General features: G+C 31.7%; 6 protein-coding genes across 8 annotated transcripts in view; 3 read left to right on the top strand and 3 right to left on the bottom strand.

Annotated features, from left to right (window-relative positions):
* Positions 1-9311, top strand: part of LOC108734192 (diuretic hormone receptor) — a 97752-nt gene extending 88441 nt beyond the window's left edge. Inside the window, exons 11-13 of the mRNA XM_025978640.1 lie at positions 1697-2002; positions 3046-3215; positions 9021-9311. Coding sequence (XP_025834425.1) covers positions 1697-2002; positions 3046-3215; positions 9021-9192 — 648 coding nt within the window. The 3' untranslated portion in view covers positions 9193-9311. The remainder of the gene's footprint in view (positions 1-1696; positions 2003-3045; positions 3216-9020) is intronic.
* A 13-nt stretch (positions 9312-9324) lies between these two features.
* Positions 9325-10076, bottom strand: LOC108734187 (gamma-glutamylcyclotransferase-like). The gene has a single exon (XM_018465619.2). The coding sequence runs from the start codon at positions 9977-9979 to the stop codon at positions 9482-9484; it is 498 nt and encodes a 165-aa protein (XP_018321121.1). The 5' UTR covers positions 9980-10076; the 3' UTR covers positions 9325-9481.
* Positions 10077-10201: 125 nt separating this feature from the next.
* LOC108734249 (anaphase-promoting complex subunit 7) lies at positions 10202-13529 on the top strand. The gene is made up of 9 exons (XM_018465729.1): positions 10202-10246; positions 10305-10468; positions 10525-10983; positions 11043-11276; positions 11347-11681; positions 11966-12083; positions 12143-12417; positions 12467-12713; positions 13440-13529. Exons 2-8 carry the CDS (start codon positions 10400-10402, stop codon positions 12684-12686), a joined length of 1710 nt encoding a protein of 569 aa, XP_018321231.1. The 5' UTR covers positions 10202-10246; positions 10305-10399; the 3' UTR covers positions 12687-12713; positions 13440-13529.
* Positions 13103-15356, bottom strand: LOC108734250 (alpha-sarcoglycan). 2 transcript variants are annotated; one of them, XM_018465730.2, is made up of 6 exons: positions 15062-15356; positions 14587-15010; positions 14346-14520; positions 14060-14289; positions 13894-13965; positions 13103-13693 (listed from the first exon to the last, which is right to left on the bottom strand). In XM_018465730.2, the coding sequence occupies exons 1-6, from the start codon at positions 15183-15185 to the stop codon at positions 13453-13455; spliced, it is 1266 nt and encodes a 421-aa protein (XP_018321232.1). In that variant the 5' UTR covers positions 15186-15356; the 3' UTR covers positions 13103-13452. The 2 variants fall into 2 exon arrangements, with proteins under 2 accessions (XP_018321232.1, XP_018321233.1); XM_018465731.2 differs by lacking the exon at positions 13894-13965 and having other exon boundaries at positions 15062-15352.
* Positions 15357-15416: 60 nt separating this feature from the next.
* The window catches only part of LOC108734246 (type I inositol 1,4,5-trisphosphate 5-phosphatase), a 12955-nt gene continuing 11092 nt past the window's right edge, over positions 15417-17279 (top strand). Inside the window, exons 1-4 of one of the 2 annotated variants that reach the window (XM_025978750.1) lie at positions 15417-15902; positions 15955-16185; positions 16268-16435; positions 16580-16837. In XM_025978750.1, the coding sequence (XP_025834535.1) occupies positions 15840-15902; positions 15955-16185; positions 16268-16435; positions 16580-16837 (720 nt within the window). In that variant the 5' untranslated portion in view covers positions 15417-15839. The remainder of the gene's footprint in view (positions 15903-15954; positions 16186-16267; positions 16436-16579; positions 16838-17279) is intronic. The other variant, XM_025978751.1, reaches the window with a different exon arrangement.
* The window catches only part of LOC112905717 (VIP36-like protein), a 7074-nt gene continuing 6763 nt past the window's right edge, over positions 16969-17279 (bottom strand). Inside the window, exon 5 of the mRNA XM_025978725.1 lies at positions 16969-16976. Coding sequence (XP_025834510.1) covers positions 16969-16976 — 8 coding nt within the window. The remainder of the gene's footprint in view (positions 16977-17279) is intronic.

Genomic DNA, 17279 nt, shown 5'->3' with positions numbered 1-17279 from the left:
ATTATCTTATCAATAAAAAAATGAAGTAATTGGAGAGTTTACACATTAGTTTTCACTCTAAATTTCGAGACAAACTTACGGACCCAAATTTATTGCGTTACGTTATCGGACATCTAACTTAATCTGTAAATCTTCATATTGAGTAGCTAGCAGTTTGCTAATTGATGGATTAAATAACAAGCGCAACGAGCTCAATCATCCCGAATAAACGCGATTGTAATATAGGGTAATTTTATTTGATAGCCGATAGGTAACATAAATCTATATAGACCGAGCGATAACGACATAAGTTGAAACATGGGTTTGCAAAATCTGCCCTTTCGGTAGCTTACAATATCTTTCTATTGTTATGAAGTCCGAGTAAGTGAGGGTTTTAGGCGAGACGTAGTACGCCTTATCGCCTAATAATGTGTGATATATTTTATAGAAAAGATAATAAATCCTGTGCTAAATCACCAGTAGATGGATTTTTGTGATACTAAAATTCTGTTATAACTTTTATTGAAACAAACTTATATTGCTACACTCTTACACTTATTAATCATCATCACAAAGTCCTCAGTCTTAAGGCTGGTCTTGGTTAGACACGTACCTCCACTCTTTTCTATCCTAAGCTAATCTTCGCATTTCCCTAAACCTGGAACATCCCACATCCGCCTAGGACTACCTCTATTATTTTTAACTCCCGTTTCTGCTTCTAATATGTCTCTAACATGTCTTCATGCCTGAGTATATGTCCTACCAACTTATCTCTCCTATTTCTAAATACCTTGGTATCCAATACCCTTGCCAGTTTCTCCACAAATCTCCTTTAATCCTACCACATAACTTGATTCCTTTATTTTCATAAATTCTTTCCCCATATCATTTCCCTGCATCAGTTTCTCATCAATTTCCCTATATTTATTCATTCTGTGAGCTAACTCATCGTTCCTAATTTCTGATACTTTCTTCCACCATATTTGTTTCCTGGCATCCCCTACTTCGAGCCTCCCTAACCTCTCCTCTTATTTAACTATACCTTTTAATTGCTTTAGTAGCTGATGAGAATAAACCACCTAAAGTTTCTTGTTTTTACATAAACCTCATACTTATTCGGGATTCATAACAAAAGTTCTATCATCAGTAGTACCTAATACTCTCTAAAATTAACTTTGGCAAAGTAAAATTAGTTACAAACCTAATTCCTAAAAGGAACATGTCCTGTACGTATGCATGTTTAACTTGAAACAACAAATTCTATTTATATACAACGGTGCATCAGGACACTCGTTGTCGTTTTAATTGAATTGAATTCTTTGCAATTTTTTTGCCACATTACATTGTCTGACTTGTCGTAAATTCATCCCATTCAATATTAATCCATTTTTAATGGATTTGCGTGTCAATTATAATGAGGTAATAATCGATTTATGTCGGGTAGGTGATCAAGTCGAATTAATAATTAGAATGACACTAATACGCGGAATTTCATCCTTCCTAATTAACTTCGCCAATTTAAAACGAAATGCAAATTTTTGACGGCTGTTTCACGTTAAAAATCAAGCGCGTCATTCAAAATTATTAAAATTGAATTTTACTTGTTTATTTCAAATACTTCATGGCTTCCAATGATAGTATTAGTTATAATTTATCAAACGGAAAACTGTTTAATCAGTTAAAAATAGTGCCAATATGTATCGATTTTCTTTTTCAGGATCCAGTATGGCATTACTGCCCGTGGATGAAGCCTCATTCAATAGACTGGATATACCAAGCGCCCATAGCTATCGTGTTATTAGCAAATTTAGTATTTTTAGTAGCTATAATGTGGGTACTGATAACGAAATTACGTTCGGCGAACACGTTAGAAACCCAACAGTATCGCAAAGCAACTAAGGCGCTTCTAGTCCTTAAACCCTTATTAGGGATAACCTACGTCCTGACAATTACCGGCCCTACAAAAGTTGGCATTGTCAAATACATTTTTGATTACGCAAGATCGGTTTTTCTATCCACGCAGGTAAAATAATTTCTCATTATTACCTATACGCTAGTTTACCATTTTCACCCTATTAAAAAATAAAACAAAAGAACCAAATGCATAATAGAAAACAAAAACTGTTTGCTTTCTTTTGTTCGAGATTAATCCTTCTTGCAAGGACCATTTTGATCGAAGATACCTCTGAACACCTTTATTACGAACAATGTACAATTTTTTATATGAATGAAAACCATTAAATTTATAAATTCTTCCTTTGTTTTAACAAATTTCTACATTTTCATTCATAAAAACAATTAAATTCAAGTAAAAATGTAATTACAGATTCCTTAACGAAACTTACCGAGTACCAACTCGAACGTCCGCCACGACCTTGGAAAGTCTTAAATCATTTTCCTAATTACTGCTGCGGCACTAAAGTCATTTGAACAACGTTTACGTAAAGTAAATTCGTTAAACATGAATTACCACACCGTGAATTTACACTAATTACTTACTAATTCTAATAGAATACAACTTACATTAATAAGCGTCACCGAACCCGACAAATATGCGAAACATAATGTAATGGCATCGCGCATATACCATTATGCGCATGCTTCAACCAAAGCTGCCTTTGTTTGCTTTTAAAGATAAAACTAAAGAAATTAAATTAAATATAATTCAGATCCTGATTTTACACTTACAAATTATTCGAAACAGTGTTTCTTCCTGAAAATTATAAATATTACCAAATCCTATTCTATATTCTTCATTTAAGTTAACCTATTTGTGAGATTAGAAATTAAGTTTCAATGAAACAAATAAAGGAACTTAAACTGAGGCATGTAATTGACTTTAAAAAGTAAAATAAATAAAAATCTATGTCGTAAATTAAACAAATACACGCTAAAAAGTACAAAACAATTTTCCAGTAGGTGCATATCAAAGAAAGAAGCGATTCTATAAAAAGATATTAATTTAATTTAAACAAAAAGTTAATCGTTGCTGAGGTTGATTAACAAGTAGATTTATAACTTTTCGGGTGTCTTTGTACAAAAGATGACCCAAAATTTTCTCTTTAGGGTTTTATGGTAGCCCTATTTTACTGCTTTTTGAACACAGAAGTTCAGAACACATTGCGACACCATTTCGACAATTGGAGAGAATCAAAGACGATAGGGGGTGCGAATCGTCTCAGATCTGGTAGTAGAAATAAAGACTGGTCTCCCAGGTCAAGAACTGAAAGCATCAGGTAATTATTTAATCTCATTTTTATCACCCAGCGATATACAAAATCCTATACAACACACGAAACAGAGAAACATAATAAAAAATAATAAATATTTCGCTAATGGTATGTCCTTGGATATCCCTAAAGTATTCCCTCTTTTCGAGTCAATACTTCATTCCTATTAAGAACTACATTACACTACTAATTTAAGCTCAGAATTTTGCTTAAATTTTGGCCTAGCAATTTTTATCAACCCCTTCAACCCCCGTTCGTGAACGATAAGTAAGTAGAGAACGCTTTGGTATTTTTTTGAATTAAATTTTTTAATTGATTCGCATATCGTTGACATTGCATGAATTGCATGTTTTGTTATCAGATTCACGGAATGGACCATGGTGACCACTGACGAAGCCACCGGGCACCTGCTTACGACACCCGACGGAGCTGCTTACAACGGCAAAGCTGTGGTAGTTTAATAACGAAAGCATGAGAGTGTTGTGTAGCTTTTGAGCTTTTTTCGAATTTCATTTTTCATTTTTTTTTTCTTTTGTACGTTCTATTCGATATAATAATAAACGTATGTCATTAAAAACATTCTACTTTTGCATGTTAATAAAACACTAAAATAATAACAAAAACTAATCGCTACATATAAATCTGTCAGCTGTTATTAGTGCAATATTTCGACAGTGTCATGTAGAAGCAGAAAAGTAGAAGATTTCAAAGAGTTTTTCTCATTTTTTCTTTTACTGATTTTTCAATTTGGTGAGACTTCTTACAGAGACGTGTGAAAAATCTCCATAAAAGAAAGCAATTGATAAATAGTTCCATCAACACAAAAAAATCTCATTAGGCGTCATCATCATAAGGTCGTCAGTCCTAAGACTGGTTCGATACGCATCTCCACTCTTTCCTATCCTGGGCTATTGTTCGCATTTCCCTAAAACTAGAACAACTCATATCCTTAACTATTTGCGAACAGTAATTTAATCTAGAACTACCTCTACCCCTCCTAACTTCCGTTTCTGCCTCTAATATGTCTCTAACTAGATCTAGGTGTCCTGCCAACCTATCTCGCCTATTTCTTATTGACTTCCATAGTCCTCTGTTCTCCTATTCTTTCTAATACCTCTTCATTTCTAACCTTCTCTATCCACGGTATCCTCATCATTCGCCTGTAACACCACATATCGAACGCTTCTAACCTATTCTTTTCCGCCGCGCCCACTGTCCATGTTTTGCACCCGTACAGCGTCGTGCTCCAAACATACACCTGTAACAACCTTTTTCAAATTTGTAAATTAACCGTTCGCGACCATAGAAGTGACTTCTTTTTATTAAAGGCGACACGACCCTGCGCTATCTTCTGCTTTATATCCCTGCTAATCCTTCCGTCCTGACTTAACTAACTTCCTAGATACCTAAAATCAGCCACTTCTTCTGATTTTTCATCTCCTATCTTTATATTCGCTCTTTCCCTATTTTTTCTTCCCTTGCGTACCAGTATTTTTGTTTTACTTTTATTTATTTTCATAGAAAATTTTTTTGTCAATGCCGCTTCCATAACGTCACGTCTTGTCTGATGATGCAAAATGGATACAAAGTAATAAAAACACAGAAGGATCATCTTCAAAGTCCAAAACTTTTGACCCAAGCCTGAAAGGTTTCAGTCATCCCACTGAGTCCTTAAATCCAATTTATATCAACATTTCGTTTCGAAATTTAACACACTATATAGATCTGATGGCAACACTTATTTACGCGTAATACATGTTTAATTCTTTTCTATTATTCGATACAATCCAAAATTGTTTCATTTTTGTTTGTTTTTTTACTTTTATGCATTTCACTAATGAAATAATTCATCACACGAATCATTTTTGTTATAGAAAAACGTTAACAGCAATCCTAGTAAAAAAAAGCGAAAATCCATAAGAAAAGTTTCTTAATTAAGTGCCTCCGTTATCCTTCCCTCCTAGGACAACAAAGAAATGGTATCATTATCTTCGTATTCACACCAAAAAAAGGAAAAAGAAATTGTCCTTCTATTTCAAACAAAAATTTAATTAACATTTGCGCGAATAAAATAACAAACCCCATCATTTCTAATTTCAGCTTTAAATGCATATAATTTTCATTGCAAGATCTATTCTGCATGTTATCGTTAAATTTAAAGGGTTTTATTGATTTTTAATTAATTTTCTAAACAAAATTATATTGTACTGCGTATTATTTTAATTAATAAGTTTCAGGTGGTTTTATAAATGATCAGAGCCGACAAAGGAATTAAACCCCGTGGGTAGAGTAAAATGGAAAGGGTAATGGGGAGGGCCTTATATGATTAATTAAAACAAAATAATAATTGCCCATACGTGATTTCATGTAAGGGATAGTAAATACCTCCATTACGAATGTTTTCTTGTTCAAATTATTTAACATATGCCACCATGATATTCTACGTACTTTTTTGCATATTCATCACTTATTAAAGTTTAGCAAACGTCTTCCATCTCCAAATAATTTCACAAGCGCTTTTTATGTATAAATTGTTTTACAAAAATAATGCCGGAATGTGCCTATTTAACATCGCACTCGAAAACCGATGCCACCATGAGATTCTGCGTACTTTTTTACATGATTATCACTTTTTAAAGCTTAGCAAACATCTTCCATCTCCAAGTAATTTCACGAGCGCATTTTAATGTTTAAATTGTTTTATATTGTTTTACAAAAATAATGCTGGAATGTACCTACATGACATCGCACTCGAAAACCGTTGCTACCATGAGATTCCACGTACTTTTTTACATAATTATCACTTCTTAAAGTTCAGCAAACATCTTCCATCTGCAAATAATTTCACGAGCGAATTTTTATGTTTATTATATTGTTTTACAAAAATAATGCCAAAATGTACCTATTTGACATCACACAGAAGTCTTAGAAGTTGCGATAACTTTATTAATTAATATGTTTATATGTTTAAAAATACTTTAGTTTATTCAAAGAGATAATTAATAAAGAAGGTATATAGGTACAGCCCATTTTGACAGTAAAATTGAAAAAGGTAACCCAATAATAAAAAAGAGATTCTGATAGATTTATTCGTGCGGCCGTGATCAGAATGCTTTGAAATTTCAAAGCAGTTCACATGAGAACACGAAAAAATGAACATCAATTTTTTTTTTTTACTTTATTACTACTAACTGGACAGCGTGGACATTCCGAAAAAAAAAATGGATGCAGAAATTCAATTTTAGAGACAGAAACGTGATTCAATATTCCAAAAATTCTCGCTCATATGAAACCAAATTAATCGTCTAGATGACGCAATTGAAGTCGAAAACGTAAAAAGTTAAAACAATGAAATGCATCATTTTCAATTTAGATGACAAGCAACTTCATATTGTAACCGGGGGTGATGAAATGAAACTAATTGACAACAAATCATACAATTTTATTGAATATGTCTTAGTATTTCTTGGATATTCTATTAGAAAATACAACAACCATTTGTTCATATGAATGCAATTTTGAGAAGTTTTAGACACTTTTTTTTGAGTTTTCGGAAAAACAAGTGATATTTTCATCCCTAATATTCCCTAATATACATTAAAAAAGTTCATCGCTTATAACACAAAAATTTTTGATTTCAAAAGTACTGTTCGTGGTCAATTTATTTGTAACTGTTTTGTTTCAGTGTCGCAGGCATGATGTTGGTCAATCTTTCTGTCCTCCATGTCACTTCAGATAGACTTGAACTGAATAATAAAAAATAAACGAAAGGGCGCATGTTTCGGGTACCTTAAACATGCGAAAAAAGCGAGAAACAGATAATGAAAGAAGTGAAAATGCTCGGGTAAGTTCACAGTTATCCGGCTTTATGGTTTGTGATATGAGTAATATTATTATTTTGGTAATTAATTGTTGTTGCAAGAGCCTTTTTGTGCATATTCAAAATTAATGTGCAGCACTGAATTGAATTGTCCTATTTTTTAAGTACTTTTAAGTATAATGCGTGTTATTATTTACTTACGATTCCTAATTTAAAAAGAGGAAACAGTTTAATCAAGTTGAAGCTTCTGCTTTTATTTTTCTTTCTTATTTTAGTTGATCAAGAAATGCGTATTTTTAGAGCCAATTCGTCAGGGGTAAATAACGGCCTACATAAAGCTAAATTATATTTTAATTTCACTTTTCTGCTTGTATTTCAAGGTTCTATTAAAAGTTTTTCTACAACTTAATTCTAAGTTCAATCATTGCCATAAAATTTGTTGAAATTATGGAAAAACATGCAATACAAAAACTGTGATTATAAATATTTTTTTATTTACAAACTTAACATTTCTAATGCCGGATAACTCTGAACTTGCCTGGAAAGTTTATATAAATCTTGTTTGAAACTGGAACTGTTTTGTACTTAAAAAAATATTGTCAAATATATGAAGATAATCCACGAAAATAGATTACTTTGAGCCAATAATCTAACGTACTAATAGAATCTCTAACTTTTTCAAACAACAAAAATATAAGTAATAACATAGAACACATTTTTAAGAAAGTCAGTATTTACAAGCTACTTTAAAATTTTAGAAGTTTTAAAAGCAAAATCGTAAAATTTTACTAGTTAAAGTCCTTTCATACAATATGGAATACACTTTGAAATCTAAAAGTACTGCTTCTAATGTAGAATAACCTTTTTAATGTTGCTTGTGATTTAGTAGATGTACAAACTTGCTTGATTATTAACAACAACTTTATAACTGTACCTATTTTCTTGGTAATAATTTTTACATCAAAATAAAACAATATTATTACACATAATAAGTTTCTTTAATACCTCATAGTGTACTTTATGGGGATTTCTCTCCCGTTTACGGCAAATAACTCCTTAATATAATTTCCGACTTTATTTATTGGTTCGTAAAGATGAAAGTTTTATTTTTTTCTGTTTCCAAAAATAGAATTGGAAGGTACAGTACGGAATTAACTAATTCACAATGAAATTAACAAACAAATATTGCTGACTTTTAAAAATCTTAGAAAATACTACAAATGGCGTAGTAAACGCCATCTGTAGCACGATGCTACATTTTAGGATTACGTATGCTCCCAAACAAGGTCCACTTGTGTGGATATCTACTTGGTGAAAACGAATCCCGGCGTAGCCAATCTCAACGTGATAGGCACGAAACTGCCAGACGCGGATCGCGATTTCGATCTTTTTGGATCCCATCAGCTCATCGCCGGCAGCCCCGACAGAACACAGACCAACTTTTACCTGCTGATTTAACAGTGCGTTTTAGAAAATACTACAAATGGCGCAGTAAACGCCATCTGTAGAATCTCGATAGAATACAGACCACTTCGAATTATTTTATTCGATTAAGCTAACGTGCCTATCACGTTGAGGTTGGCTACGCCGGGATTCGTTTTCACCAAGTAGATATCCACACAAGTGGACCTGGTTGGAGCATACGTAATCCTAAAATGTAGCAACGTGCTACAGATGGCGTTTACTGCGCCATTTGTAGTATTTTCTAAAAGGCACTGTTAAATCAGCAGGTAAAAGTTAGTCTGCGTTCTGTCGGAGCTGCCTGCGCCGCGCTGATGAGATCCAGAAAGATCGAAATCGCGATCCGCGTCTGGCAGTTTCGCCAGAATACAGACCACTTCGAATTATTTTATTTTAAAATTCTAATTAGATTGTTAAACACTTCTGTTAAATTAAAATGTAAGTCGAGATTAAGAGTACTACAATTTTTAAAAATAAATTAATTCTGTTAAGTTTAACGTAACTAAAACTTAACATGTTTTTATTTTCAGATTGTATAGTCAGCCCTTGATTTCGTACCATAAACGCGAATCATGCATTTCCGACATAACTACAACAACCCTCGAAGTAACAAACGGAGGTGGCAGGACTTCTAATGGAGGCCCGCATATCAAAAGCCTTTTCCTTCAGCCTCATAAAAGGAGCAACGGTACAAATGTTTAATTGTCACACATGTATGTCATTATCATTATAAAACAGCCTTTGGTGTACCCATTAAGGATTGAAATTGTAAATTATCGCCGATGTTTATTAATATGATAATAAACAGTATGTATTTTTTACTTTCCCTTTTTATTGATCTCAAGTAACACGAAGAAACGAAGATGAATAGTGTTTTAAAATTAATTAAAATCAGGCAAATTTTACGAACAAATATTAAAATTAAAATAATTCTGTGGTACATTAAAGAAGAACAAGGAACTTATTGACTTAACAAATTAATATTTTTTACTCAAATTTCATTATGAGGAATTGTTTTTAAAAAGTTCATATATTTCCCCGTTATTCCACTTTCCATTGCACCCTCTAAAATGGTTTTAAGATACCGACGAGATGGTCGTCTGTTCATGGGCAATTTTTTTATATCGTGAAAAAAATTGGGCACTACTGTTTGAATATAAGTTCGACAAGTTAATTTTGAATCGTCCATCAAAATGACGTCCACATCCAAAGGGTAATACATGTTATTATGTACCCCTTCTTGACAATCTAAACGAGCTAAATCGTCCAAATTGATTTCCCAAATAGCCCCCCATACTTCCAAATCTCTGTGTGGTACTATGGTTGCAATGGCCCCATTCCAACCAGATGCGAACGTAATAAAGTCTAAACGATAATTTTCTAATTTGGCAAGTGTTTTACGACGAGCACTTGGACAATTCTGACGAATTCGATTTTGAGATAAATTACTTCCATATGCGAAATACAAAAATATTCTACTACTGGACATAATAAATTTAACGATTCTTTTTTAGAGAATCTTGTGATAATATACTGTCATTTCCAACCAACAAATTTTAAACTTTGTGTTTTTGGCAAAACTAAGCTTTAATTAATGACAGTGGTATTTAATTAAATGCATCACGGTTGGATTAATGAATACATGTTTGCTCATAGGTCAACTAGGGAAATGTTATTCACTTCTGTGATAATTCAATAAAATTTGTTCCCATAGACAGTTAAAATACAAAACTAACCTCAGTAAATTAATCGAAAAGTAAGTTTACAAATTTAACAAAAAATGCCGTTTTTACGAAAATAAACACATATTTTAGTTTAGTTTTACCATTTGTGTTTGTCCAGAAAATCACTGTTGTAAACTCTTAACGTATAATTTAAAATATTATCTACCTCAACTGAAGAACCAAATATGAATAACATTCTAAAGCACATTTCCATCTTGCACAATCACGAACTTTACTCAAACGTGGTTAAATTGGTAAGTTTTGTTTATCAAATTTAGTATTTGCATCTAGAAAACCCCATATCTTTTAGGCAGAACTTACCGTAACAGTTTGTGAACAGAAACCAGACTTTGCAACACCTTCACAAAAATTTCAACTCCATGTTTATTATGCAGAAGCCCTGTTCCATGTGGAGCGTTACGAAATTGCCGAAAAAAATTACAGTCAAGCTTTGCAAACACGAAAATACATGACAAAAATAAAAAGTTCCTCAAACAAAAACATAGATGAACTAAAACTTATGACTGATACCGAAATAAAGTTTAAAATGTATAAGTGTTACATAAAGCTTAAACGTTTTTTAAATGCTATTGAAATATTAGAAAGCATTCCAGCTAGAAATAGGACTCCCAAAGTTAACATGGCTTTAGGTAACTTATATAAAGATGTTAACCAAGATAGGGCAGCTATAACATGTTTTAAAGAAACACTAAAAGAGTGTCCATTGGCTTTAGAAACTGCAGAAAATCTTTTAATGTTAGATGTAAAGGTACTTATACTTTTCCTTAACAAAAGTGAAAATTTTGTTATTATAGGTAAATGTTTTAGGGAGTTGAAGTTAATGCTCTAATGGTTGATGTTACCAATGAAATTAATTGGATTAACTTATGGTTGAGAGCTAAGACTCAGATGCATGCTAGAGATTTCAATAACGCCATTATGATATTCAAAAGTTTAGACTGCACTGGCATGCTAAAAGACAATGTTAATCTTTTAGTTAATATGGGGTACTGCTACCACTATTTATGTAATGAAAATGCTGCCATATCAGCTCTACAAAGAGTAAGTTAAAATTGTTTTGAAACATTCGTGTTTTTAATAAAGTAAAGTAGGTAACATAAAAAAATTACAGGCTGTAAGATTAAACCCTTTTCTGAAAACTGGACGAGATTTATTAGCTAATTTATTAACAACTTCAAATGATAAAGAGTATTTAAAGGATTTGGAAAAATTAATGCCAACTGATAATGATACTTCGTTATTATCACATGAGGACTGGACAGTGATGGCATACTACATGTATTCTCAAAAGAAATATGAATTGGCCGTATTTTTAACAGAACAAGCCTGCAAAATTGAAAAAAGTGTCGAAGCTTATCTGCTTAAGGCCAGAATGTACACACAGCTTAACAAATTTTATGATGCATCTTCAGACTTAAGACAGGCTTTACTTATTTGTCCTTACAGGTAATAAGGGGTCTGCTTAAAACTTCAAGCTGCATATCTTTTGTGCAATTTTGCGACTAAACTGTAATAATTTTTTGAATTGTAAAATAGGTATCTAATGAATTTTATTACATATTGGAGGCCCATTTTGACAACCAAAATTAAGAACAAAACAAAATTAATTTTTAGTGTATTCAGTATGATACACGTTACTTTTTTTGTGTCTATAGATTGTAATTAAAAATCATTGATCAAACTTTTGAAAAAATGCTTAAAACATTTATATTTATTTTCTTTTTTGTAAGATTTGATTTGCACAAGGATTTAGTTCAACTCTACTTAGCCACTAGTCGCTTAAGAGAGGGTATTGCTGCTGCTAATAACGCATGTAAACAACTCAATAACAGTCCCCCTTCACTTACGGTACGTGTTTAAAACTTTCCAACTGCGCAACGGATGTAAAAAGAATTTTTTTTAAACAGTTATACGCATCAGCCTTGTTGAAAGATACTATGAATGCAACTAAAGCAAAGGGAATCCTCGAAAAAGCTATAAGTGGTGATTCGCCCTATTTACCAGCTGTTTACCTTCTAATCGATATTTTGAAACAAGAGCACGCCTTTGAAGATGCCATAAAATTAATAAAGAAAATCATTGATAACACTTCTTCTTCCAAACTACACCAACTGTTAGCAGACTGTTATGTTCGACTTCAAAAGGATGAGGAGGCTTTTCATCACTACAACGTTGCCCTAAGGTATGCAATTGCTACAAGCAATAAATAAAAAGTAACGTAGCCTTTTAAGGATTGATCCTTCGAATCAAAAAGCTCTGGAGGGTATGGATAACATTGGATGTTCTATTAATACAAGCAAAGTGGAGTCTACATGTTATGTGACTGCTCATGGAGACTCTAATACTTATCCGTCTCAAGCAGAAACGACCCAAGACAACGAGGGCGACCCTGATAGTGATACAGACAATTGGCCAAACAGTGGTGGTCACATCATGTCTTTCAGTGTTTAAGTAAATTATGTGTATACATAAAACAATGTAAGGATATACGTATTAATTGCGCAGAATATATTTTTCGTATTATACAATTAGTAAAAGAAAAACTTCGTTAATGTATTGAAGTTTTCCAATCATTTCACTTGGAAAGAATGTCCCATATGTTAAAATTTGTGTGATAATTATTATCTATCTCATTCTGAAAGACTGCAAATTATGTATTTTTGTATTCTTTTTTCTATTTGACGTTAATACAGTACACCCCCGGTAGTATGAACTCCGCATAATGTGAACATCATATTCAATTATGCTAGGCCACCGTATACCGTAAACAAACTAAACCTTCGCTTAAAGAAACAAAAGTCTTTAAAAATGCTGCAAATCTCCAACTATCAAATGCCTGAAATATTCAAAGAAAAGTACTCGTCAAGTCTGTTTGATATTTTTATTTTTAGAATACATACAGAATATAATTAAGATTATTGTTGTTATAAAATAAAAACACACAAAAAAGTCAGATTCTACTATTAATTCTTCCCATATTACAGCCATCAATGACTAGATACTTATCACAGAATAAAAAAAATAACATATTACTTATTACATGTCACATACATTTTAAAAAACAATAAGAAATAAAAGAAGAAGGTTTAAGTTAAAAAGACTCAGCAGCTATTTTTAAGAAAATGATGATTACGTTATATCCCTATAATAACAAATGCAAGCAAAAAAATTAAAATAAACTTTAACAATACCATGTTTTTCCAGAATCATCTTCATGTCACAAGCCAGGCTTAAATTTGGGCCTGACATAGGGAGGAGGACTGGGTCTCATGTGAACATCTGAACTTAAAGGAAACGTAGGACTTCCTGTAATGCTTCTTGACTTTATAGATAAATTTGGAGAAAAGTTAAGACCATTTAAAGATGGTAAGTCGTTTATAGCTGTTTCAAGAGCGAAATGATCGTTGGAAATTTTATTAGTTTCAGTATCAGTTGCCTTTCTTTCCATTTCTTTGAATCTAGAACAAAAAAAAATATTTAAAATATACGAACTTTTTACTTTTGGATTAAATTTAAAAGCGAAAATTGATTTATTAGTTTAAGTTTATAATAGCTTCTTAAAAAACAATAAAAATTTAAGAGCAAATACTAAAAAAGAAAAACCAAATTATTATTGTGTTAGATATTGGAAGCTAATTCAGAGGACAAAACCTTTTACCTCTTTTTGTGAAAATAATCGGTACAAATATGAAATATATTTTCAAAGAAAACTTCACTTTCTTCGTCTTCTCTGTAATTACAGAAAATTTTCAATATCTTAGTGTTGAAAATAATAACAAGTTTTTAAATCGTTTTTCAATAAACTATCGTTACGAAAAACTTACATGCCCTCATGATGAAAACACAAAACTAGGGACAACAGAAGACCCAATAAAACCAGCAAAAATAAAGGAAGTAAAACAGAAAAAGCAAATTCCTTTGAATAACTTCTTCTTGGGATTGTACCACGTGAAAATGATTCCCAGTGATCCTCAAAGTTGTACTCCCTTCCATTGCTTGAAAGTTTTTCTACAGTTGTGGTTGACTGTAGTACAGAAGAACTGTTGTCAGGAAACTGAAAGCATATAGGTAACATTAATAATTATGCATTGTCAAAAAAGACAGTCTTACCAAACGGAAAGTGCACCAATCTAATGCAAATCCTGCTTCCCTAAAGTATCTTTCAACAGTGGTCCTTTTAAAATCTCTGGGGCACAGTGGTACTTTTTCCAGTGGTTTAACTTCAGCTTGTAATTCAATTAATTCCATAGAAAAAGGTGCAATGCTTCCAATCCTTATAACAACACTGTAAAAGAGAAATAAAAATCGAAAAGTTTATTTATCATCATCAAAAACGACGCTGTAAATTTACCCCTCTCCTTCTTTTGGATTTGGTGGTAATCTTGCTCCCATTTGAATAGCAGAAGCCAAAAATGTTACATATAGATCTTCATCACTTTCTCTCCATAACTTCTTTCTGAAAACGTCCTTTAAACGATTCATTCTTTCAGTATCAAACATATCTTCTACATTTAAATTATCGATTTTAAGTTGAACCTCGTTCCTTGCAGGATTTAATTTCTCTGTAATACGAATTGGTAAAACACTTTGTCTAGTTTCGTAGTTTTTTCTATTGAGGGCAATAATTTGTAATAAAATCTCTGCATTATGCTTATTTGGAGGTACACCAAAGAGAAAACCAGCTTGATGACGCTCACTGTATCGATAATTTACCCATGATGGTAAGTCGGGGGAATTTAATAATGAGGGCTGATAAACGTACTGGTTATTTACATCTAAAAGACAACATTTTAATATACTTTTGGCGTTCAACTTTACAGTTTTACCTTCTAATGTCCAGTTAAACATAAACGGGTCAACGGTTATTTCAAATACTTCAGTCATAAGTACATTTTCTGTTAATCCCAATTGAAGAAGCCCTAGAAATAACACTAAACGATGATTTACCATTCTAAAATTTGTGTTTTTTCGTATTTGAAAGTTGTAATACAAAAAAATCGATAACAAAACACCTATAAAGACCCAAAAAAGTAAGGTTAAGTATGTTGGTTAATAATTTAAACATTAAACGTCAAACCGATTATATAGGGGAACTTCAACAAGTTTTTTTATACTAAATCAGTAAATTACTATTCAATCCAAAATATTTTCAAAATTAAATTGAAGTAAATGTATAAAATACTATCTGATTGATTTGTATATTATTTTATTTGAAAAATAATAAGTTGATTTATTACATAATTGCTTTTCGGTAAGACTTCAATCAATAACTTTTATCAGTTACCTCGTATTTAGGATGCAGAAATTACAATTTTCAGTTCAATAGAAATACGCTTGCGCAGATTAACACAAATCAGATAAAGTAGTAATAAAAATAAAACTGTAGTAATGAATATAAATAAAAGTATTTGTAAATAAGTTTAAACAGTTTTTAAATCATTGCTAATAATTTATAAAACAGAGTGTTAACATACATTCAGAAAAATGTGCAGACGAAAAAGTAAAGAAGCCATAAAACACACGAAGCCCTCGTAGGTCTACAAATTAATTGTAAATTCGAAATAATTTAATTAGTTGTATAACCTAGTCGATTAAAAATTAATTATGAGTTTTAAAACAATCCCAACATTACTAGTCACAGCTAATGTAGGCTCAATCTTTGAAGATGTAAGTAGTATTGCAGATTGCACTTGTAGAAAATTATTGACTCCTGTTCCAGCCCAATCAAATGCTAAAGATTTGGACAGAAGAATTTTTATTAACAATTTCCAAACTTGATCCAAAATTTGTGGCTCTTCATTGTCAAGAAGTCGGGGGTAAAAATTATGAAAACAGTATGAAACATGTTGAAAACTTTGTTAGTTTGTTAATGACTAGTAATGAACTTCGACTATTTGATAAAGTTAGAATCTTTTTAGATGAGGATTATAGTTCAGCTGAAAATTTTACAGTAAGTTACTATATATACTATTGGGAAAAAATCCAACTTACTTGAGGTTTCCATTTGTTTAATAATAAATTTTAATTAATAGGCCCTTGGAAATTTCTACTTTTTCCATGAATCAGTAAAGGACATTTTAATATGGAATTTTAAGGACCTGCAGTTTGAACCGGTTGAAGACAAGGAGATACATTCAGGAAATATTGAATCTGTTGCTACCAAGGAAAAGGCCAAATTTCCACAAGATTTCTTTCCTGAGGTAATTATACATATTTAATCGCTTTCTTTTACAAAGAATGAAAAAATACTTCTGTAAAAAGTGGAAACCTCACATAGAAATTAAATTAAAAGCTTTATTTTTCATTTGAGTTGGTATAGGTATTTAAAATAATATGATTTACAGTGTAAATGGTCAAGAAAAGGCTTTTTAAGGACAAGATGGTCAATTAGTGGAACAGTTGTAGATTTGGTAAATATTCATTTGTTCCATGATGCTTCAAACTTTATTGCAATGGAAGCGTTTCCATCAGTCTATTGTCAAAATAGACGCAGAGCTTTAGAGCACACTCTGCAGCGCTTCCATAATGACATACATGGACGAGCACCTTACTTTCTTTTTGGAGACTTCAATTTTCGAACAGATACAGATGGAGTTATAAAGGTAAAATAGAATCTATTTTATCGTTTTTCCTCTCTTATTTGTTCTAATGATGCAAACCTTAATATAAATGAGGAGTGGGCCCTAAGGATGATAAGTAAAATTAAATATATCTTATAATGAAAAAATATATTTTATTTAACTTCAACACAGAAATTATGTCAACTTAAATAAGTAGAGATAAAATTAAGTTAAATTAAAGAAACAAACAGCAACTACCTATGTTTTATTCCTTTTGGATGTACAGGGGTTATTAAAAAGATACAGAATAACACTACATCAGTCTCATCTCTCAACAAACAAGTAAATTGGAAATGAAATTAAAATATTTGTTATTATAATAGCTAATAGTTTTTAAAACTGTACTGTTATGATCCATTTGAGACAGATAATTAAGAAAATCTTTTGGCTTTCAGTTATTTTTTAACGTTTGCAAACGAATATT

This window comes from Agrilus planipennis, unplaced genomic scaffold, assembly GCF_000699045.2.
Source record: "Agrilus planipennis isolate EAB-ADULT unplaced genomic scaffold, Apla_2.0 scaffold7, whole genome shotgun sequence".
Lineage (NCBI taxonomy): Eukaryota > Metazoa > Arthropoda > Insecta > Coleoptera > Buprestidae > Agrilus > Agrilus planipennis.
Note: the sequence above shows the minus strand (reverse complement) of the source record. Positions and strands in the feature narration are given on the sequence as shown.

What these genes read in the sequence shown, in the direction of transcription:
- LOC108734249 (XM_018465729.1), top strand. Translation starts at nt 10,400, where the DNA reads ATGAATAACATTCTAAAGCACATTTCCATCTTGCACAATCACGAACTT. An exon ending in ACTCAAACGTGGTTAAATTG is followed by an intron (nt 10,469 to 10,524) that starts GTAAGTTTTGTT and finishes CATATCTTTTAG; the next exon opens with GCAGAACTTACCGTAACAGT. An exon ending in TTACTTATTTGTCCTTACAG is followed by an intron (nt 11,682 to 11,965) that starts GTAATAAGGGGT and finishes CTTTTTTGTAAG; the next exon opens with ATTTGATTTGCACAAGGATT.
- LOC108734187 (XM_018465619.2), bottom strand. Translation starts at nt 9,979, where the DNA reads ATGTCCAGTAGTAGAATATTTTTGTATTTCGCATATGGAAGTAATTTA.
- LOC108734250 (XM_018465730.2), bottom strand. Translation starts at nt 15,185, where the DNA reads ATGGTAAATCATCGTTTAGTGTTATTTCTAGGGCTTCTTCAATTGGGA. An exon ending in GTTTAACTGGACATTAGAAG is followed by an intron (nt 15,011 to 15,061) that starts GTAAAACTGTAA and finishes GTTGTCTTTTAG; the next exon opens with ATGTAAATAACCAGTACGTT. An exon ending in AATCCAAAAGAAGGAGAGGG is followed by an intron (nt 14,521 to 14,586) that starts GTAAATTTACAG and finishes TCTCTTTTACAG; the next exon opens with TGTTGTTATAAGGATTGGAA.